A 22,603-nucleotide genomic window follows, 5' to 3' on the forward strand; every position below is an offset into this window, starting at 1 on the left:
CATAGAGGTTTTAGCCAGTTTTAAGGCATATTGTTTGGAGGGCTGTTCAATTATAACTTTCAGCCATGTATGCCTGGGTTCCCTCATAGCCCATCTTTTTTTTTTTTTGGCCAGTCCTGGGGCTTGAACTCAAGGCCTGAGCACTGTCCTTGGCTTCTTCTTCTTCTTTTTTTTTTTTTGTTCAAGGCTAGCACTCTACCATTTGAGTCACAGAGCCACTTCTGGCTTTTTCTATATTTGTAGTGCTGAGGAATTGAACCCAGGGCGTCATGTATATGAAGTGAGCACTTTACCACTAGGCCATATTCCCAGGCCCCATAGCCCATCTTTTAACTGTCTCTACAACTTCTTTGTTAGACTTTTTTTTAAAGAATTAAATATGCAATTGGATAATTCATTTAATTGAATAAGTGACTCACTTATTCTTTAGGAAGTGCACAAGTACTTTAAATACATGTCCACATAGATCATAATTCCTGTAGTACTTACAATGATGTCTATAACTATTTACTTTTGAGATCTTGAGTAAAGTTATGTCTTAGGAGAAGGCTGTTATAGTGGAAAAATCAGGATAAAGTCATATTATTTTTAAACCCATAATATTTTTTCCAGAAGTTAGTGAAATACACTTGTGAAGTATATCCACAGAATAAAAAATATTCAGTCATTTATATATTATAAAACTTCAAACAATTTAATTTTTACATATGCTTTATAAGTAGGAATATGAGAGGCAGTTGAATTAGTACATAAAGTTTTTATTTAAACTTTTCCCCTTTCAAGCAAGCTTCATTTACACATTCTAATACTGTACAAAATTTACATTTTCTGTGACTTACTGTTCACTTTCTAGTAGTTCGTGTCTTTCTGAAATACAGAAAGCTTTAGTTATAGTTCTCATAAATACTTTATTTCAACTAGAAATAAAAAAGAAAATAAGGAACGTTTCAAGGGAAGCAAATATTTTTGCATAAACTGTGACTTTGGAAGAAACAGTGACAGATGACAATAAAATGTTTTCTTCATGGTATCAGCTGAGATTTTCCCACAAAATCCTGCAACTTTTCTTTCTATATATTCATAAGTTTTCAAAGAAAAAGAAATTAAAGTTGATTGCACTGGATACATATATATATATATGTTCATATACATATATATTTACAACGGATCCTTTGGATCTGAACATACAAATAAACACAAAAACAATGAAGATTGCACTTTATTGTAGAAACGGCACTGGACTCCAGGATTCCTTTCCATCTTGACATCCTTTATGATGTTGAAGGCTCATAACCAAGGCATTATTTAATATGTGGCTTCCTCTTATTGTGGTCTTGAACATGACATTTGTTGAAGCATCAACTGCTTTGGGTGATTACAAGCATTTTAGGCTTTTGCATACTCCTAAGAGTTGTTGGTCAAGCTCTGAAGAGCCAGAAAGTCAAATTCATGTTCCTGCCAGTTCTGCTCTTCTGATTGGCCACACCAAAACTATGTCATGCTGTCCTAACCTTCTGCTCCTAAATTCCTCATGCTCCTTGAAGACATGTAGCAATTGCTCATTTAACTAATTTCAGGCTTTTCTGGTGATATTGAATCAAATGGGATGATCTGGGAAATAACAAAGGTTAAGTCCATGTCTAGAGCTAGCCAATGGTCAGGAAGAGGAGAAATGATTTGTTAGGTGCTTTACAACTTTGCAAAGTTATATAGTTTTAGGAACAGAGTGGCATCTGGGATTGTACTTAAAAGTAATTATTTTTTTCTTTGCTAAAATCTTGAAAGTAATCTTTCCATTTTCATTATGGTTAAGTTTGGGCTGGGTATGCACCAGATTTTCTGAAATATTCCAACTGAGTTGGTCAGTCCTGTCTTTTAAGGCAGAGAAGTATCATCAGTACTTAAATGCTGCAAAAAAAAAAAAAATGAGAAAACCTAAGTTCCTGTGAACCGAGGAATGTATTGCGTTTGAATTTTTCAGACATAACTGAGGACGCAAAAGTTAGGATTCAGGCTTGCTTAGAATTATCTATAGGGCAAAAAGCAATTGCTACAAGACTTAGCAATTTATTCTTCTCTGACCCATGAGATGCTGTAAACACAGAAGGTATATCAAATAAGATTATATCGAAACAAAAAAAATCTTTAATATGACTTTCAACAATTAATATATTGTCTTTAGTGTTTGTGAGGAAGCCAAAGGTGAAGAATACAGAATTTAAGTGGCAATTGCTGGAATGCAGTATATTTTGGTGGGTCAAAATTTGAATCATTCCTATACACAGTATCCCCCAAACTTCAACATCAATCACATGCAGGTAGACTACAATGCACAATACTGATCTTAAGTCTCTCTGGGGTTAGTCTTCTGTATTTTGTCTTCCTCCTTTTGAAAGTGAAGATCCATCTGGATGAGGAGTTTCTGTAAAGCTGGGACAAGGTAAAACCCATCAGAAGCGAGGAGTCTGTCACCACAGGAAGTTGGTGTGATCTGAGTTACAGACACCGTATCTCCTCAAGGACAGGTCTCTTTCTTTTTGTAGTTATTTGTAAGTCATCAGAAACCAAAGGTAAGTTTTGGCAGTTGTACCATGAAAATGCACGGTTCCTCTAGAACAGCAACATCACCTGTCACTGCTTCCCAGGCCGTGATACTGTTCATTCCAGGGGTTCCTTGTGTTATTTGTTGTAGGGTACACAGGCAGGTAGGATAACTGTTGCACAGGCAGGACCTGCCAAGGGTTCGGCTACATCTCCTTCAAGTTCTGTCCAGCTTCCTTTCTCGGGACAGTAGCATATTGTTGATGACTTATAGGCTCCCTGTAACAGCAGAGCAGAGTAATAAGAAAGGATGTTCCGGGAAGGTCACTGGCAATGTGATTTATCACACTTTCTTTGGAAAGTAAAGATCTATTCTCTGTTCTTGCTAAAAAATAAAAAAATAAAAGTTCCAGATGAAGGCAGTGGTCTTTAAACTGACTTAATCCAAGGGAAATTTTGAAATTGACATATCGAAATCTTTTTGTTTGATGACTTCCAATAACAAATAAATAATTAGAACATCCTAGATGCTCAAAAGATAGTTTAAAATAATTGACCCAAACTGGAAGTTATCCATCTAAAAGAAACAAAGACAAATTTAAATAGATGGATTTTAGATTATTCTCCCAGTTCTTTTGTTGTTGTTACTGTGGAAAACCAGAGCTAGAACTGTAAACAAGTTTAAAGTGGAATGGGAATAAAGGCTTTCCAACTTCATCACATATTGATTTATTTATTTTCAAGAGGTCACATGAGAAATAAACAATGATTTTAATTTTGTTTCTTTTGTCAACTTGAGGGGCTAGTGCTTGTATAAAATTTTCTTTCTCCAAACAAAACAGCTTAAAAAAATCAAAGACAGCAAATACATCACCCAACCAACCCACAAATCATTTAATAGCTAACAATTTTCATGGTGAACATGAGCAAATAGTTACATACATCAATTTATACTTGTTTCTATATAGTTAACTCCCCAAATCTCCCTTAAACCTTATGCCTGTCTTATTTAATGAAAAATAAATCTAATATCATTTAAAATATATTTTTCACTACTTTAAGTAGTTGTTACACAGTAGTTGCCACTTGACAAAAGTGGTTTATGAGAACAATGCATCTTGAGTGATGCTACCCCTTCCAACATTCCCACCCATTCTTCTCAACCCCCCCTTTCCCTAACTTCTCTTAATTTTATAGGATAAAAATTAAATTTTGATTGCATTCTCCCTTTCTCTTCATTTGTCTACCCCCTCCCCTTGACCACATCCCACCCCTTTCAAAACTAATATAATCCAAACTCCAAATAGATAATGTAAAATTAACCCAGATAAATAAGAAACCTGGTCTTTTTTTATAGATTATTAGACCTTCTATGTCTCCTCATGTGATGTAATTTGAACTACAAAATCATTTCCTCAAAAAGACATTGGCCAAAAAGACAAGGATAAAAGAAGAGAAGAAAAAAGAAGTGGATGAGAAGAAAGTGAAATTGTATAAAGTTTAGACAGAGTTAATTCCTATTTCTAATTGGAGATGAGCAACTATTGTCCACGATAGCATAGGAAATCATTAGCCAATTCCAATATAGGCTATTCCATATGGTATCTGACCGTGTTTTTGTCAAGTTAATGGCTTGGAAATAAAAGGGCACAGGTAATGTTCTAGATTGCAAGAGATCTATAGGACATAATCAAACAGGAGTGAGTCTAATATCCTTATGGGAATGTGCATTAGTGCATGTTGATCTGAAAATGACCTCTTTTTTTCTCTAAGAGAGAAAATTTGAATATGAAATGGAAATAAGAGAATTACTGTTATTTTTGGTGGGTGTGAAGAAATGAGTATCTATTTACGGAAGTGAATTTTTAAAAATACTGTGAAATTTAGAATGATATAATATGAAGTCTGAAAACTGCTTTCAATTGCTTCAGCCAGTGTGTGTGTGTGTGTGTGTGTGTGTGTGTGTGTGTGTGAACTGTGTTACCTACACTTTAAAAAATTCTACAGATCTATAATTCTCTAGAGGAAAAAAGATACTGGAGATATGAAATATAGTCCTCTACTAAAAACCAAAAGAAATACAAGAAAAAAGATAAAGAGATACCTAAAATGGGAAAAGAGGCTATATCAAATGAGAGTTTTAAGTTATTTCTGTGCAACTGGCAACATTACACAGACAAAATTTTTAAGAACAAAGTAAGTATGACAAAATGTTGGTGGATGTTGATGCTGGAGATTGGGCAAATGAGGGCTCATTGTAATCTCATTTTTCTGTATGTATGTACATGTGTGGATGACACCACATTTGGGAGCAAATAAACAGAAAAGGCAAATGCACACACAAAGGAGGAGACTGAGATAAACACGGACACATACCATACTCCAGCTGTAGCCTCCCACGAGGTAAATGCTGTCATCAAGCACGGCACAGCCAGGACCACTTCGACCCTCCAAAATGGGAGTTTGAAGGATATTCCACTGGTCACCTTTTGGGTCATAACATTCCACAAGCATGACATCAAGGTGTGAGAAGCCTAGTGACAGAGCAAAATGGACCCATGAAAAGCAGAGCTCCCAGAGACCACACCTGTTAGCCATGGAGAAGACTGTTGTTTTTGACATAGTTCCATGGTCACTGGTGAGACTGGGAGACACATCAGAAAGACATGAAGAAACCACACACAGTACTCTGGGCATTTGGATTCATTAAAGCAAGAATAGTGCCTGAGCAGATGTCACTAGGAAAGGCCGATTATTTGGAGGCAGAGCTTATTTTAAACCTGGTTTAGAAAAGGCTTATTTTTTAATGGTTTAAGATAACAATAGTGAACACTTTTTTTTTTTTTTTTTTTGCCAGTCCTGGGCTTAGACTTAGGGCCTGAGCACTGTCCCTGGCTTCTTTTTGCTCAAGGCTAGCACTCTGCCACTTGAGCCACAGCGCCACTTCTGGCCGTTTTCTATATATGTGGTGCTGGGGAATCGAACTCAGGGCTTCATGTATGCGAGGCAAGCACTCTTGCCACTAGGCCATATTACCAGCCCCAGTGAACACATTTTTTAAGAGTGCTTTATGTTGTTTTGTTTTCCAAAGACTTGTAGGAAATAGCTGGTACTACTGTTATCACTTTATAGGTGAGGAAACAGAAAGTCAGTGACTGGAGTAAATCACACGCAGGTTAAGTAGATGAACTGAGTTTTGAACCCAGGTGAACAGGGTTTAGTGTTTACACTCATACAGACTAATGCATACTGCTTTTCTTAAATGAATACTTAAAAATCTCAAAGTATTTCAGTTAAAACTTATTATTCAACATCTTTTAAACTGTTAAAAATCAGACTATGTTTATAAACAACACTGATAATGTCAATGGATTCCAATATGTCCTAAGGACCAAAGTTTAGAGCAGGGGACTAAGTACACTTCTACCAAGGGACCTCCTCTCCTCTCCTCTCCTCTCCTCTCCTCTCCTCTCCTCTCCTCTCCTCTCCTCTCCTCTCCTCTCCTCTCCTCTCCTCTCCTCTCCTCTCCTCTCCTCTCCTTTCCTCTCCTCTCCTCTCCTCCCCTCCTCTCCTTCATTCTTTCTCCTCTCCCTTCCCTCTTTCCCTCCCTCCCCTCCTTTCACTCTTTCTTTCCCTTTCTCTTTCCTTTTCTTCCATCCTTCCCTCTTTCTCCTCTCCCTTCTCTCTCTCCCTCCTTCCCTCTCGCTCACACTGATTCTTTCTTCCCTCTTCTTTCTTTCCCTTACTCTTTTCCTTTCTTCCATCCTTCCCTCTGTCTCCTCTCCCCTCCCTCTCTCCCTCCCTCCCTTCTTCCCTCTCTTCTCCTCGACTCCTTCTCTTCTCCTCTCCATTAAAAAAAATTGAGCTGGATCTTTCTATATAGCTCAGGTTATCTCAAACTCTACACCCTCCTACTTCAGCCTTCTGTGTGCTGGGATTAGAGGCATGTGCCACCCTCCACTTGTGATAAAGTGGTTAGTGCAATAAGCAAATTGCTGAGAACAATACTCAGGCTTGTGGATTTTTCTAGACCCCTGCCTTTAAGGTAGGGGGTAAAATAGTTCTAGTGGGAACCTCATTGTCACTAAACAAACAAAATAACTTTTTTCTTTAGTTAAATGTGTGCTTTGAATATTTGCATGTCTTTCAGACATGAGATGATGATGATGATGATGATGATTATTATTATTATTTTTGCCAGTCCTGGGCCTTGGACTTAGGGCCTGAGCACTGTCCCTGGCTTCTCTTTGCTCAAGGCTAGCACTCTGCCACTTGAGCCACAGCGCCACTTCTGGCCATTCTCTGTATATGTGGTGTTGAGGAATCAAACCCAGGGCTTATGTATATGAGTCAAGCACTCTTGCCACTAGGCCATATTCTCAGCCCCGACATGAGATTATTTTAAGTAACCTACCAGTTTTTCAGTTTTTCACATAAGAAAACTGAGGCCTCAAATAGGTAAAAAACATTTTATTTCTCAATATCACAGCTAACACAGCTTTCTTACGAAATTCAACACTATACTGCCCATAAAATTGTAAATATGCACATTAAGTAGAAACAATTGCAGCTATATACATATGTTGTATAATATATAGAGAAATAAAGGAGTCAAAATATGGTTCTGAAAATGCTGTTGTCTAAATTTTGTGTACAGTATTATAAAAGCAGTTGTATATGAGAATCATAGGTGGCTGGATATTCAGCACTTAGAAGAAATAATTCTAATTTAGATACAAAATTCTGCTAACTATTTAAGAAAAGTGCATGGTGTCTTTGTGCAGTTGTGAGTAAAAATCTTTATGATTATTGCAAAGACAATTTTCCAGAAAAAAATTCATTACTACAACTTTGATGATAAGGAATAATTTATTTCACTAGATTCATTGTGACAGCAAATTGTTTGTGCTTTTCCGTTATTAATGCTTCCTTTTTTTGTTTTCTGTAGACATCATTATTCATTTCTTTAGTGTGTATGGTAACCTAAAAATAATCCTCTCTGCAGAAGAGGCAGAATCAACGCTTGCTTAAGGGTACTGCTAATTTACACAGAGTAGATTATATTTGGTCAACATGTTTTTTACTTGGTTAACTATGATTATCTAACGAGAAAGCCCCTCAGCAAGAAACATGAGATGCAAATGTTATTGTGATTAGAAGAAGAAAAAGACCTTTTAAATGGTTTCCTCCAATTGCATACAAGCGATCATTCATTACAGCCAAAGTGTGGATGGCACGTTTCGTGTTCATATCTTGTTTTCGAGCCCAGACATCCATAACAGGGTCATAGCAATATAGCCATGGGACATATTCTCCATTGTGTACACCCCCTGTGAATGATACACATGCACAAGTCAAGCAAGAGCCTCAGAACTCAACTTGGTAACAGAAAGTGGAGGAGTGACTTGCCTGAAATGTATATCTTCCCATTGTGCACTGCTCCTGCGTGAGCTGCCAGGGGCTGAGGCAAAGAGGACACATAGCGCCATTCATTTGTGTCCAAGTTGTAACACTCCACGCTGGACAAGTAGCCCGTTTCATTCCGTCCACCGATAACGTATAAATGCTTGTCCAACCGACATGCATAGAAACTGGCTCTTCTACAATGAAAACAATCACCCGCAGTAAATCATAAAAGGAGCTGTGAAATAGTACTTTTGAAATAGGATAAGGACTACTTAGGCTGGGGAAGGAGGAACATCCTGCTTTAGAAAGTGCCCCAAACCTTTCAGCTTCACACACCTTTCTTTCAAACCCAAGACACTACTTAGTGGTCCTCTCCATTGCCCCCATTCTGGTGAATATTTTTTTTTTTTTTTTTTTTTTTTTTTTTTTTTTTTGGCCAGTCGTGGGCCTTGGACTCAGGGCCTGAGCACTGTCCCTGGCTTCTTCCCGCTCAAGGCTAGCACTCTGCCACTTGAGCCACAGCGCCGCTTCTGGCCGTTTTCTGTATATGTGGTGCTGGGGAATCGAACCTAGGGCCTCGTGTATCCGAGGCAGGCACTCTTGCCACTAGGCTATATCCCCAGCCCCCTGGTGAATATTTTTGATGTGAGGGTAATAGTAGAGGATAAATTTACCAACTACTTGTTTCAGCTGTCTTGTTCTTGCTTTTTATTCACTGTTAAAATGTTCCTTAATGTTTGGATATTTGCTACCTTGTAAGGCTATCACAGCTCAGTAAGACACAGTGAAAAATGAGGTAGATAATGTAGCAATAATAAATTATCTTGACATTCACTTTCTTTATGGTCCTTCAAGGGTCATTGTTCCCAATTTATAAGAGAACTACATCATCAAAATTTTTCTTCAATTATCATTTTTTCTCCCCCCCCCATGGTAGTATTGCAAGTAGAATAACTTTTGTGAACTTCATATGATGCTTAAATTCTGCTCTTCTATAACCAATTACAGAAATTGTATCTGTCACTTGTGGTATTGATTTTTGGCATTGATATTTTTGAAGTTTTTTTTAAAGACAGTGACTGATCCTGAGGTAGATCATAATTTTGGAACAAAGTGTTGAGGACCTGAATTTAGAATTTTAGTAGAAGAAATAATAAGGAATAGTGCAAAAACTATGCTAAAGAAAGAAGATGTGAGGCTTGTAAATAATAAGGTGTGCGGAGTGAGGGAGAATAAAGATTAAAGCAGACTGAAATATGTGGAGTTATAATGACTGGCTGAAAGTTGGAGCAAGTCTTCAACATTTTGCTTCTGTTTTCCATTGATGCTAGTGGAAAAACATATTTCATGAGGATCGCATGTGGTTCAATATTAGATAAGTACAATGATAAGTATCAAGCTTTTCAAGGACACAATATATGTCAGAGGAATTAAATAGTGTCTGTAAAAATCAATGCCAAGTTTCTTGTGAAGTGTTAATTTTGAGGTGAAGAGTACCGAAAGTTTCTATCAGGTAAGTCTGTACTTTTGACTAGGTTGTGTTTACCAAGTGCTAAAACATGTGGAGGCAGTAGATAGCATCCTGATTAACTGATTTCTGGAGTGAGGTGACCTGGCTACATGATTTAATAGGCGTGTAGCCTCCCATATGTCACTTCACCTCTTTCAGCCTCAGATTGCTCATCAGTAACGTGAGGATAGTAATGCTACATTGCCCACAGGATATTTGTGAACATGTGCAAGGGCTTGTCATTGTGTCCAGCATTTGGTCCATTCTCAAGAGCTGTCAGTTGAGATTACCTGGATAAAATTGGCTATTGCAACCTAAACTCTTCTGAACAAAGAATGACTATTTGATATTAAGAATATTTTTCTATATATATCAAGATACCTTGAGGATGATATCCATGTTTCATGAACTAAACGGGAAATATATTTCTTTATACCCTTAGCCTATAAAGCAAGCTAATGCTAGACTTTAGGAATCTTGTATTTTAGCTCTGTCTCATCACCTGAGATATAGGATTTTCCTCTTAGAGTGTTGGGTCCACCAAGTTTCAGATGAGAGATGCTCAACTTGCAATACTTAACTAGTGATCAGGTTCTGTAATGTTTGTTTAGATAATTTAGTATTCTGCAAGTATGGTATTTGTTGTAAATGTTCGTTGTGATGATTTGGGCATGAAGTGCACCCCCCCTCACCCCACCACTGGCCTCCTGTTTGGTACCCAGCTCATTGTATTCTTGATAGGTGATTAGATTATGAGGGCTGTAACTTCAATAGATGAATTTGTTGATGAATTCTAGGTAATGGGCAGTTAAGAGGTAGGGTCTAGTTGGAAGAAGTGTAACTTGGAGCATGCTTTTGACAAACATATGTCATGTCTGGACTCTTCCTCATCTTTCTCTCCTTTCTGGTTGACATAAGGTGAGAAGTTTTCCTTTCTCATATCCTTCTACCCTAAGCTCAGGAACATAGGTTCAACTGATCATGAGCCAAAATAAATCCTTCTACCCTCAATTTAGTTATCTTAGGTATTTTGTTATAGTGATGGAAAAAGAAAACCAGTGAAATGTTCAGGTTTTTTTGATAGTCTTAGAATTGTCCTAATAACTATCCATGGCAGTTGTAGAGTAATATTTTGTCTATCTTTGTTTTTCTTTCTATATTTTATTCATGATTCTGGAAAAAAGTGTGTGCTACAGGTTATTTGGAAGGTTAGCAATGAAGACAAATAGGAAGATAAAAAGGGAAAATGAGTCACATTTCAGAAAGTAAGCATCAGTAGCCTTGGTCCATGTCTTCTGAAAGGTTTATGAAACTCTGAAATAATAATAAAATCATATAGATATGCTTTTGTATATGTTCATTTTGGGGGTGATGTCTCACAGATACTTACCACACTATAAAAGGGTTTCTGGTCTTTAAAAGAACTGGGATTTTTTGATATAGGGTAATAAAATCTCATCTAAATATGAAATTAAGTATAAAGACAGCAAAATGAGAGATGTACAGATAAATCACTGACATCTTCTATTTCTCTACCCAGATTTCCTTGAATATAATATATTGAAATTATTGAAATATTATTTAAAAGGTTTGTAACATTTTATTTTGAGAGGGTAAAGAATGAGTTATATGCATAAAACCCTGTCTTTTAACACCTATTTCATGTAGAGTAAAACAGGATAGATCAGTATAATTGTTCCATATGATTCTATAGGTTTTTGGGGTCTCTGAAAGAATAAATGAACTGATTTCACTAATGGATCTTCTGCAAATAATTAAGACTATGGCTTGTTAGATGGAGAAGGTGAGTATGAAGCATTAATTTAGAAGATGCCAATTAGTCGTGGCCAAGTATGAAAACTGAGTTTAGATTGGAAATATTATGAGAAAGATCTCTTTTGGTAGTGTGAACTCTTTTGATCTAGTCTAATTCTGATTTGCTCACTTTTCTGATCTGTTTCTTCTTCCCTGTTTCAGTGAGTCAGTCTGTCAGATAATGGTTCTCTTTCTTAGCCAGTGTTAAGTGATGATCCAGTGTACTCCTGGCTTTATCCACACAGTGTCACTGTTAGGATCTGAATGAGAAAGAATCAGTAGGTTTCACTTCCTGATGGAAAGTGCATCTGTATGCAGAAATTCTAGTAATGAAGACTTTGACTTATTCCATTGCATACCCAAAGTAAGAGTTCCTGACATACATTCTAGGAAAGGCAGGTTGATAATGGTCTGTCAGCAGCTGTGAACATGTGATCGAGGTTAAATTCTACCATATCTAGTCCCTTTGGGGAGTGTTCCTTCTCTTCCTCCCCAGATGAGGGATATTCTTGGGCTAGCCTACTTTATTTTCATTGGAAAATTTAATTCCAGATTACTAAAGATTCCTCAGTGTGATTACACTGTAGTTCAAATTGTTCACTTCTTCCTCCCTCTCTCCTTGCCCTTACTGTTGGAAGCAATATTCAGAATTTCTGAGATAAGTTAGATATGGAGACTAACAAATAGCTTTTACAGATATACTGTAAATCCTGATTCATTTACAGATCTTTACAGATCCTTTCTGACAATGAAGATGGCCAGTTTTGATCCTAAAGCAGATGACTTACTATTACCTTAGCCCTGTTTAAGCAGCTAATTTCACCAATAGGTTAAAAAATTACAGATTTTTAAAAACAGAATACTTATTATATCTTCCATGTGGTTTTGTAAGACAGAAGCATAATATTTAAATCTGGAAACATTTATGATATATTAACTCCTAGTCTTTCACTTACTCTGTAAAACACAGACTTTGTTGTTACTCTCCAAATTGTTATTTAGGTTCCCCCCCCATCTTGTTCTAGCTAGGATGTTAAAAAAAACCCTCCATAAAATAATACTTAGAGCATCTATTTTATGGAAACATTAGCATTATGAGAGCATGTCTAATGATCCAAGTTTTCCATTTGGCCTGTTCCTACTGCAGATTCAAATCCTAAATCTAAGGGAAAAAAAAACCCATATCAGCATTACACTTAAAGTTATATTTTCATTCGGTCATTTGCCAGTAAATTCTGAGCTTGTAGATAGGTGTCCAGTTGTGAGCTGGTTCAGTTAGCTAAGCCTAGAGGCTGTGTGCCCATTCACCGTGAACAGGAAGGTTACTCAGCAGTTTTATTATACCTCTTTGGAGCTCTAATTAGGTAAGCTCTCCTGGAAATCTGTCCAGCCAGTTCTGTGTCCATCAGTTCCCCTGGAGGTACCTTACAATGTCTTTCTGTTCCTTCAGTTAATGGAAGAGGTAGGTGGAGGACTTCTGGTTTGATGCGTGATCTACGTATTGTAAAATTAATTAACTGTTTCAGCAAACATTTCTGATCTGAAGAGCATCTCATCTATTTTAGGCCTTTGCTTCGTCTAGTATCACTACCAATTAAGCCACTGATGGTCCTTGCTGTTTTGAATGGATGCCTGGCAGTGACAGAAGCATTTCAGTTGAAGTTATGGATTGCTGCTGACTGGGTCAACCAAACCCATAGGAGAGATGGAGCTAAAGATTGACGGGGCATGTGTGAGAGCTGCCGTTTCCCACTCCGTTCTGTAAGGAGCTCTTTATTTGGTCTATCGAGTTGATTGTTCTAAATCTAAAAAAAAAAAAAATCAAAAAAACTTCTTTTACTAGGGACCTGACATGATATACCATAATGACTTGGAAAGAAACGTTCAACAGTCCATCCTGTCAACGGTGGCTGCCGGGCGTCGACAGACCATGGCAGGTCTTTTCGTCAGGTCAATGAGCTGCTAAAAATTGGCTAAGTTGGACCCTGCCATGATAGGCCATCGTGCCTCAGAGGAAGTCATTATAGACTATCAAGTAAACAATACACATTTAAAAAAATTACTAATTAGGTTTTGCAGCAATACTTCCCATCCTTAGGGGCTCTACAGTGAGATAATTGACCGCGACGTGAGTTATGCCTCCCTAGCCCAAGGCGTGAAGGTTAATTATCGTAGTGCTCGGCCCCCAGCAAAAGAGACCGTGGTGATGACATGACATTTCAAACATGGATTGATAGAGTTTCTCTAAATATAACTTTTTTGAATGGTGTTGATTAAGAACAAAGGGATGCAGTGACAATAGCACTTCCAGGAAGAGAGAAACAGTAACCCCTGAAGAGAGAAACAAGGTACTCTGGAGAAAGTTGTCAGGAAGCTCTGGTTCATGAAGTTTGTCAAGATGTTTGTTAATTGATTAGGATTATTTCTTGAGGTACGTTGCAAGTAGGCATCCCCCAAATTGTCTGTGATCCTTCATGTGTCATTTCTCATCCTCTGTAATCTCTTCAAAGAGTGGTAGTATATGTTTGCATGGAATAGATATTGAGTTTCTTTAGAACACAGATTTATACTGTCTAGATGTAGGGACTTTGCAATATATGGTACTTTCTGAAAATTCAGTTTAACTTGGAAATTGATAAGTAAGTAGATCTTCTTATAATCTACTTGAATGTGAAAAGAGATCTTAAGGAGATTGGGTATGAAGGATAGGAAATAAACAGAATACTGCTGAATTGCTTCTTAACTTATTGGAGAAGAGGAAATAGCTTGCAGTTAATTGTCACTATAATTTTGGAGAGTTTTCTCAAGAGTCTGTATACTATTTTAAAAGAACCAAGTATTCAAAATCTCCCATGTACATATAAAAGCATAATATCATTACTTCATAACAGGCAGGAAAGACAAAATATATATGTATGTAAATATACTAGCCATCTTAGCATTTCTTAGCTAGGAGTATTCAGAGGAGTAAACATGGCAAAAAAAAAAAAAAAGCAGATGACACTTAAAAAAAACACTATTGTGTTTAAATCTAATAAATGATCTGTTCTTAAAGACACTTGGTAAGTCAAATGTATATGATTTGCATTAATGAAATTTAAAATGTACGATTGAAATACTAAGTTTAAATATGTTTATACATCAAATATTTGAACGTGAAGCTTTAATATTGTACATTAAACTTGACATTAAATAATTCAAAGTTTAAAGAAATTTCTTCATTTAAATGCATTTCATTGTGAAAATTTTGTTTTTTTATTTTGACTTTTGGGATTTTAAAAACTGCTCAGAAGCTTGATACCTCTGGTCATAAGGGAAATAAAAATCAAAGAGCACTGACATTTCATTCTCACTCAAATAAGAATGGCCCCATCATCAAGAATACAGACAACTGGTAGGAATAGAGGGAGAGGGGAACACTATTATAATGTTGGTGGGAATGTAAAATATTGCAACCACTATGGAAGATAGCTTGGAGATTCTTCAGAAAACTAAATATAGAACCACTCTATAATCCAGTAGTACCAAGCATGGGCATTTATCCAAAGAGTGTAAGTCAGGATTCAATAAAGTCAGTTGCAAAACTATGTTAGTTGCTGTACTATTCATCATAGCCAGGTTATGGAAACAATTCAGATGCCTATAATGGATGAGTGAATCAAGAAAATGTGGCATATATATTTATATATATGTATATGTGTGTACGTATATACATATATACACACAATTTCACTTATATGTCAGGATAAATATGTCATTTGCAGGGAAATGGATGAATTTCAAGAAAATTATGTTAATGGAAGTAAGTCAGGCTTAGAAAGACAAAGGATACATGTTTTCTCTCATACATAAAAGATCTACACTATAAACATCTGTGAAAAGATATACAGTCATATTCAGATATACATAAACAAATTGACCAGAGTATTGTGCATGGAAGGGAAAAGTCAATGGTGTAGCTCTTACGAAAAACAAACTTACAATTTGACAAAATGAATACTAGGAAGCTTGAATGTGTGTTGGAGGCGAGACAAGAGAGGGAAGAAAATCGAGAGAGGAAGGCTGGGAAAAACCATCGTATATCCAATGTATGTAAGTGAAACTGAAATCAGGACACTTAAGAGCTTGGAGGGGCAGTTAGAAGAGATGAGGAAGAATGATGGAAGGGATGATATTATGATATACTGTACTCATAAACTGACATGTAGAATTGAAACTCTTAGGTATAACTACTTAAAGATGGGAAAACAATTGCTAAGAAGAGTTGTAAAATAAGTAAAAACCTACAGCTGAGTTCACAATATACCAATCAATCAATGTAACAGAAGAAGATAAGACAGATTTTTTTTCTATGTAGGTTAACTTATTCAATAATTTTTCTCTATTGCGTTAGCAAGGCAGGTAATCTATATTGGCCATGCCAAGTTTCTTATTTTGCCTCAGATGTCTTTGCTTGACTCTGTGTAGCACTTTTAATCATGGATCATCAGGTACCCATGATTCCATAGTGCAACCCCAAATATTCAGACACTACAAACAAACACTTACCTTTCTTGCATGGGTGGAAGTTGAATCCAGCTATTAAAGCGGGGATCATATCGGCTGACAAAATTTGTACTGTGCTTTCCTGTAAAAATACATTAAAGACACTTAAAACCTGATTTTTTTGTTGATTTTCACATTTATCTATTTTGAAACTAAGGTCTCACTCTTTTCAGATCTAGTGAACAGATGAATCATGGAGAAAAATTAAGAAAGAGTGAGAACTATAGGTCAGAGGAATGAATGCAACCCCTCAACTGTTGTCCTTCTCTTTCCTTTTGTTTGTTGAATGAGTTAGGATAAAAATCAACTATATTGAAAGGAAGTTTTCTTAATTAACTTGTTTTTGTCATGACATTAATGTCATCTTTTGGTCAGTTTGGGTATTTTTATGTTTTAAAAACAAGAAGCTATTGTCTATAAACTATCAGTTCTAGAGATGCTTTGTATGATATCTCTGGTTAAAGTCCTTTTTTTTTTTTTAAAGGACTCGATCTATGTACCTATCTATGTATCTTTGTGCCAGTCCTGGAGCTTGAAGTCAAGGCCTGGGTGCTGTCCCTGAGCTTTTTTCTCAAGACAAATACTCTATCACAGCTCCACTTCTGGCCTTTTTTTTTTCTGTCTTAAGAAAATTGGAGATATGTGTCTCATAGATTTTCTTGCCTAGGCTGGTTTGGAACCAGAATCCTTGGGTCTCAGTCTCCTAAGTAGTTAGGGTCACAGGTGTGAACCACCAGTGCCTAGATTACTTATTTACTTTTGAGAGAAGTAAAGTTCACAGAAAACTGAGAAGAAAGTGAAAATATTTCCTGTATGCCTCTGTCCTGAATCCTGACTGGTTCAGCACCCCCATTATTTGATCCATAAAGAACTCTGCTGTGGCAGGCTTTTATTCCGCATGGAAATGATCCTAATCGCTATGATCGGTTTTGCACCATGTATGTCCTGGATGTTCTGTGTGCATGAAGCACAGGTGCTCTGCTGTCTGTATGTTGCTGAGAAGAGCACGAGTCTTCCGAGCTGCTTACCCAGCTTATCCTCTTTGTTGAGCCTAAGAAGCACATTAATGCCTCCAAGGCATTAATCTTATTTTGCATACATATTGACATTAAAGCAAGAAATGGAAGCAAAGGAGGGTATTACATTTTCTGTGTAGTTCCAGAGATGGCAATCATCTTAAGCACCTGGGGCCTTAACTTTAAAAGGCTGCCTTTGGTTGTATACTAGTAACCAAGCATGGTGTGTGTGTGTGTGTGTGTGTGTGTGTGTGTGTGTGTGTGTTGGACTTCACACAGGAATTAACAGATAGAGGTGTGGGAGTACACATATATGTGTACATACGCATTTGCACTTATGTATATGCAAATGTGTGCACACTCAAGCAGGAATGCACATATAACCCAATCATTCATTGCAAAAATGTATATGAGTACCTACTCTGTGACTTCCGTGTTTTAGAGTCCGGGAAAATAGTAAGGTAAGAGAAAGTTATGGTTTCTGTTGGTGTGAATAAATAAGCCTTCCTCTATGATCCTCGGTCCTGGAGCTAGAACTCAGGGCCTGTGTTCTGTCTCTAAGCTTTTGTACTCAAGGTCCATGCTCTAACCATTTGAGCCACAGCTCCTCTTCCAAATTTTTATTTTTTTATTTTTTGGTGGTTATCTGGGGATAAGAGTTTCAAGGGTTTCCCTGCCTATGATGGCTTCAGACCTCAACCTTTGGATCTCAGACTCCTGGTTAGCTAGGATTACAGGTATGAGCCATCAGTACCCAGCTAATAAAATTTAAATCAAGATGAATATTATACCGAACAATAAAGCCAGGATAGACAGAGGAAAGGCCAGTTAAAGAAGATGGTCACCTGCTTCCACCATGCTTATAGATGTAAACTATAAGCACTGAAAGCCTTGCAGGCAGTGGGTAGACAAGCATAACATCAGTGGGTTGGTGATGAGTGCAGAAGCTGCAAGAATGTTGGGGGAATGGGAGGAAATCAGGAAGGTCTAGGTCCAGAACACAGTGTTTCCTATCAACCAGTGTAGAATTTTGTACTTTTGCTTTAAGAATGAACAGCAGAAAGCCAATGAAGATTCTGGGCAAGTGAAGAATCTAATCCAATTTATCAGCCTGGCTGCTGTATGAGGTGAAAGAGAGTGTATAAAAGGACTTCAGTGCAAGCAGGAAGACTGCAGGAAGCCATTGCAATGTTCAAGGAAAGAGATGAGGACAGTTGGAATGAAGTGTGGGCAGTGACTTATGGTCAGGTCTGAAATCTATCATATCAGTATACACAAATACAACTACTAGAGGGATTAGATAATGGTATAAGAACAAGTGAGATATTAAGGATGGCAGTCAGCTTTTATAGCCTAATAATTGGAAGGCAGATCATAAAATTTACTGGATTGAGTAAAACCAAATAGAAGAAGGCTAGGAGAAATTTTGAGCTCTGCTTGATATTTAAGCTTGATAGACCTATAGGATATTGAGCAAACAAGAGGAACTGAGGGATAGACTAGACTGGTGCAGAAGTAGTAACAGGAGAAAAATGGGATATATGGTGGTAGAGTGAATCTGAATTTTCCCCTAAAGACTCATATATTGAAGACTTAGTCACCAGATGGTGGCACTATTGAGAGGTGATTGTTTCATAATGAGTTCAGAGCTGAGTGTTCTATTAAGAGTTGGGGAATTGCTGGGCACTGGTGGTTTATGTCTGTAATCCTTGCTACTCCTAGCTACTCAGGAGGCTGAGATCAGAGGATTGCTGTTTCAAGGCAGCTGGGTCAGGAAAGTCTTTGAGACTCTTATCTCCAATAATCTACTCTGAAAAGCTGGAAGTAGTGCTGTGGCTGAAGTGGTAGAGAGAAAAGCTTTGAGAAAAAGAATCTCAGAGACAGCAACCAGACCTTAAGTTCAAGTCCCAGGACTACACACACACACACACACACACACACACACACACACACACACACACACACACAAGTTGGGGGATAGTTGGAGGAAGTGGGTCACTGGGGCCACACCATTGAAGGGTATATCTCTGTCCCATTTCCCTTCTTCACTGTCTTTCTTGTCTACCATGAAGTAAACAGTTTTACTCCAATGTTTTCTTCCATTCATGATGTTCTGCCTCACTGTAGGCCTAAAATTAACAGTCATGCAAGTGAGGACCTACACCTCAGAAGCAATGAGCCAAAATGTAACTTTGCTCATGAAAACTGATTGTCACAGGTATTCTGTCAGAGAGATGGAATCTGACTGATAGAGCTAGCAAGAGAAAGAAGTGAATCCATTTGAAGATAGCAAGATGAAGAATTTGTCTTCTCATTGTGTTTAGTCTTATTACACTAAGAAGCATGGCCATTGACAGTGGGGATTTAGGAGGAGGAAGTATGTGAGGAGAGAGAAATGTTAAATAGTTGTCTTGGCACAGCCAGCTGTAATAACCATAGAAACATAGCGGTGCTGGCTAATAGCTGGTGTGACCATGTGGTTTTCTTCTCTGTATTTAGTTGTTTGCAAGCAAGGGAGATGTGAAAGAGAGTTGAGTTTAACCAGGACTGATAATACTAGGCATGTAGAACAGAAGTAAACATAAAGAGATACACAAAGATGTCAGGTGTATTCACTAGAGTGATGGCAAGGATTTCAGCACAGTTGAGGGGCAACTATGAATGCAAGGGAGTGATAGATAGTGAAGAAATAACATGGGAGAGTGAAGAAGGCAGCATTACTAGGAAAATTGGGTAATACTCCATGAAGGGGCAGGGCAGCATGGGGAGTAATCTGAAGATACCCTGTAAAAGCACCTGAGGCTTTAGGAATAGCAATTGAGGAGAATGGAGAAGAGCTGCCTGCCTCCAGTACTGTAAAGTACAGAGGGGGGAAATAAGCAACCCAAATGTGCAGAAAAAGAGTGGCCAGGTAATAATATTCACAGAAGATATTCTGGTTTTGAGTAGAAAGGAAGCTGAAAAGAAATGGTTCCATGAAGAGATAAACGATTGTTGGGATTTTGGTAATATCAGATGAGGAATTTCTGTCATGTTGGAAAGCTGATGACTGGGCTGGCAGTTAAGCTGAGTGTCACCTGATGATGTAAACAGAGATGTGAGAGCCAAGAGGTATGGATGATCCAGACATTCGAATTTCCAAGAAGGATACAACTCAAGAAAGGATTATGTCTAGACAGGGTTTGTGTTTACAAGTGAGTTTTGGTGGAACTTGTGATAATGTTCCTATAAGAAAAAATACTCTTGGCTGGGGATATGGCCTAGTGGCAAGAGTGCCTGCCTCATATACATGAGGCCCTGGGTTCGATTCCCCAGCACCACATATACAGAAAATGGCCAGAAGTGGCGCTGTGGCTCAAGTGGCAGAATGCTAGCCTTGAGCAAAAAGAAGCCAGGGACAGTGCTCAGGCCCTGAGTCCAAGCCCCAGGACTGGCCAAAAAAAAAAAAAGAAAAATACTCTTAATACCCAACTTCCAAAGTTAATTCCCCAATGCATCTGAAGATTATTAATGTCTATGAAAATGTAGAACCTATCTACTCCACCCTGTATAAGAATGTTTCTCTCTATAAAATTTGGCTTAGAATTTCCATTTGAAAGAAAATATCCACAGTGAAGCAGAGAATGCCTTCATATGCTGAGCAGTATTGGGAGAAGCTAGCAACGTTCATTTCTGGTTATTATTTTAGCGGCTAAGACTTGGATAAAGTACTCAGCAGGACCTAGCTTGACATTAATGTGAGATGACAGACTTTCCAAACGGGAGACTAGTGTAAAAGAGGGAAAGAGATGGAGGCCTGGGAAGATGAAAGTAAGAAAGATGATTTTCTAGTGGTATGGAAGGAAGACCAGAGGGGGAAATGTCTTTACTACTTAGTGTATTTCCTGACTACAAATCTTGGTCTGATAATCAAGATCATCAGTGAGTTAAATTATATTTGTGTTCAATGAATTTGTGTTGCAACTTATAATGTTGCATTTCATTCAAAGTCGAATAGTAAGCAGCTGCAGGTTTTATTTTTAAGCTTAAATCTAGGGATCAGATTTTATGAGTTGCTGATTAAGACAAGACTTAGACTGGGGATGTGGTTCATTGGCAGAGTCTTGCCTATCATAAGCCAAACACAAAGTGTGGTCCCCAGAACTGTGAATAAGCAGATAGATAAATAAATAAGGAAACTGCAGGGTGCAGTGGCATACTCCTTTAAATGTAGTACTCAAGAAGCTGAGGTGGGAGGACTGAGAGAGAAGGGGATAGAATGATGTAGGGGGTGACTCAAATCAAGATGCATTGTATTCATGAACTGATTTGTTGAATGAGTAACTCCTTTGTATAACTACTTAATGATAGTAAAATATATATTTTAAAAAATCACTATGAGTTGTGGTACTGAGACCATGATGTTAACCGAGGCCTTTTCCATCTCTGGGTGTAAAGAGAGAACTCTGTAGTCTGAAATAGGACTACCCTACATTTTTCTCATCGTGTTTTAGTTTTAATCTGTTTCTCCAAAAGAATGTTGAGCAAATTCTTAGCTTAGATAAGTCCAAAGTCACTGTTTATGTACAAACACTCTGTACAACTCTAAGGAAGGAAAAGTTAAATAGAAAAAGGGATAGGGAGAGGTTTACAGTAGATTGCCTTACAAAGGTAAGCTAGGGAAGGGTTGTTAAATATCATTCCCACTCCTATTCCAAATCTGTTTCTCACAGGACAAAGGGTCTCCTTTCCATACTGGAATATGAGATGTAACAAAACTGTTAGTCTTGAGAAAGAATCTCTCCCTCTTTCTTAAAAGAAATGTTTTTGGTGGGCGGTCTGGGTTGTTTTCCTTTAAGACTTTCTAGAATGAACAGATGTTGCTGTTTTTATCCATAATTTGCCTTGATGCAGATGCTGAAAGAGAGCATTCACAATAAAATAGATGCAGTATATGTAATTTCAGCTGGATGTTCTGAGGTTTTAGAGTAAAAATGTGTACCTGCAAGCTGTTTTATGGTTTCTCAGTCATAATGATTTCTGTTACACAGAAGGCTACAACCGCATCTTGGCCTTCTTGTGCACACTTGCCACAAATAACTTGATAATTTTGCGTATTCTGCAAGGCATAATGCCTTGTGTTTGGCGAAGGAAGTGACAGTCAAAAGGTTTAATTTTTCTTTGTGTACATTTATAAAGCAATCATAGCAATGAGGAAGGTGATGGATACACCTATGGAAGAAGCACTTACAAAAGGTACAATGACTGGCATGGACTTTAGTCATATGGTTAGCAAAATAGCATCACCTAGAGCTGTGGATGGCATGACTGGGATAATGCTTCCTTATTACAATTGCACTATTGTGTTGACAAAATGGGAGGGAAGTGGTGAGGAGGGTGAGGGGATTCTTAACAGCTGCAGCTGATCACCTTCCTCTGGGAAGTTTGTTCTGATGCTTGTGGCTTTCCTTGGGGGATGGGGAAGGGGAGGGGCCTGGGGATCCCTGTGAAGCCAAATTCCCAGAGAGGCAGGGAATGAATGCTCACAATGTAAGTCCTCAGTGGGTTCCACCATTGACTCTCCCTTTCATTGTCAGCCCAACTTCCTAACTACTCCATCTGTCTTTGTTGCACAGAAACCTATTTTCAACAGTAATTACAAAATCACAGTGTCCTTTAGTACAGCATACTTTTTTCAGTGCTTACATGGTTTGAATGAGTGTCCATAAAGGACCATGTACTGAAGGCTTGGTTCCCAGGGTGATGCTATAGGGAGGTAGTGAAATCTTTA

General features: G+C 37.8%; 1 protein-coding gene across 1 annotated transcript in view; it reads right to left on the reverse strand.

Annotated features, from left to right (window-relative positions):
* Nucleotides 1–1,809: 1,809 nt before the first annotated feature.
* The window catches only part of Klhl14 (kelch like family member 14), a 102,517-nt gene continuing 81,723 nt past the window's right edge, over nt 1,810–22,603 (reverse strand). The window contains exons 5-9 of the mRNA XM_048363149.1: nt 15,821–15,899; nt 7,951–8,141; nt 7,713–7,871; nt 4,918–5,075; nt 1,810–2,820 (exon numbers count right to left, since the gene is read on the reverse strand). Of these exons, the coding sequence (XP_048219106.1) occupies nt 2,680–2,820; nt 4,918–5,075; nt 7,713–7,871; nt 7,951–8,141; nt 15,821–15,899 (728 nt within the window). The 3' untranslated portion in view covers nt 1,810–2,679. The remainder of the gene's footprint in view (nt 2,821–4,917; nt 5,076–7,712; nt 7,872–7,950; nt 8,142–15,820; nt 15,900–22,603) is intronic.

This window comes from Perognathus longimembris, chromosome 15 (assembly GCF_023159225.1).
Source record: "Perognathus longimembris pacificus isolate PPM17 chromosome 15, ASM2315922v1, whole genome shotgun sequence".
Lineage (NCBI taxonomy): Eukaryota > Metazoa > Chordata > Mammalia > Rodentia > Heteromyidae > Perognathus > Perognathus longimembris.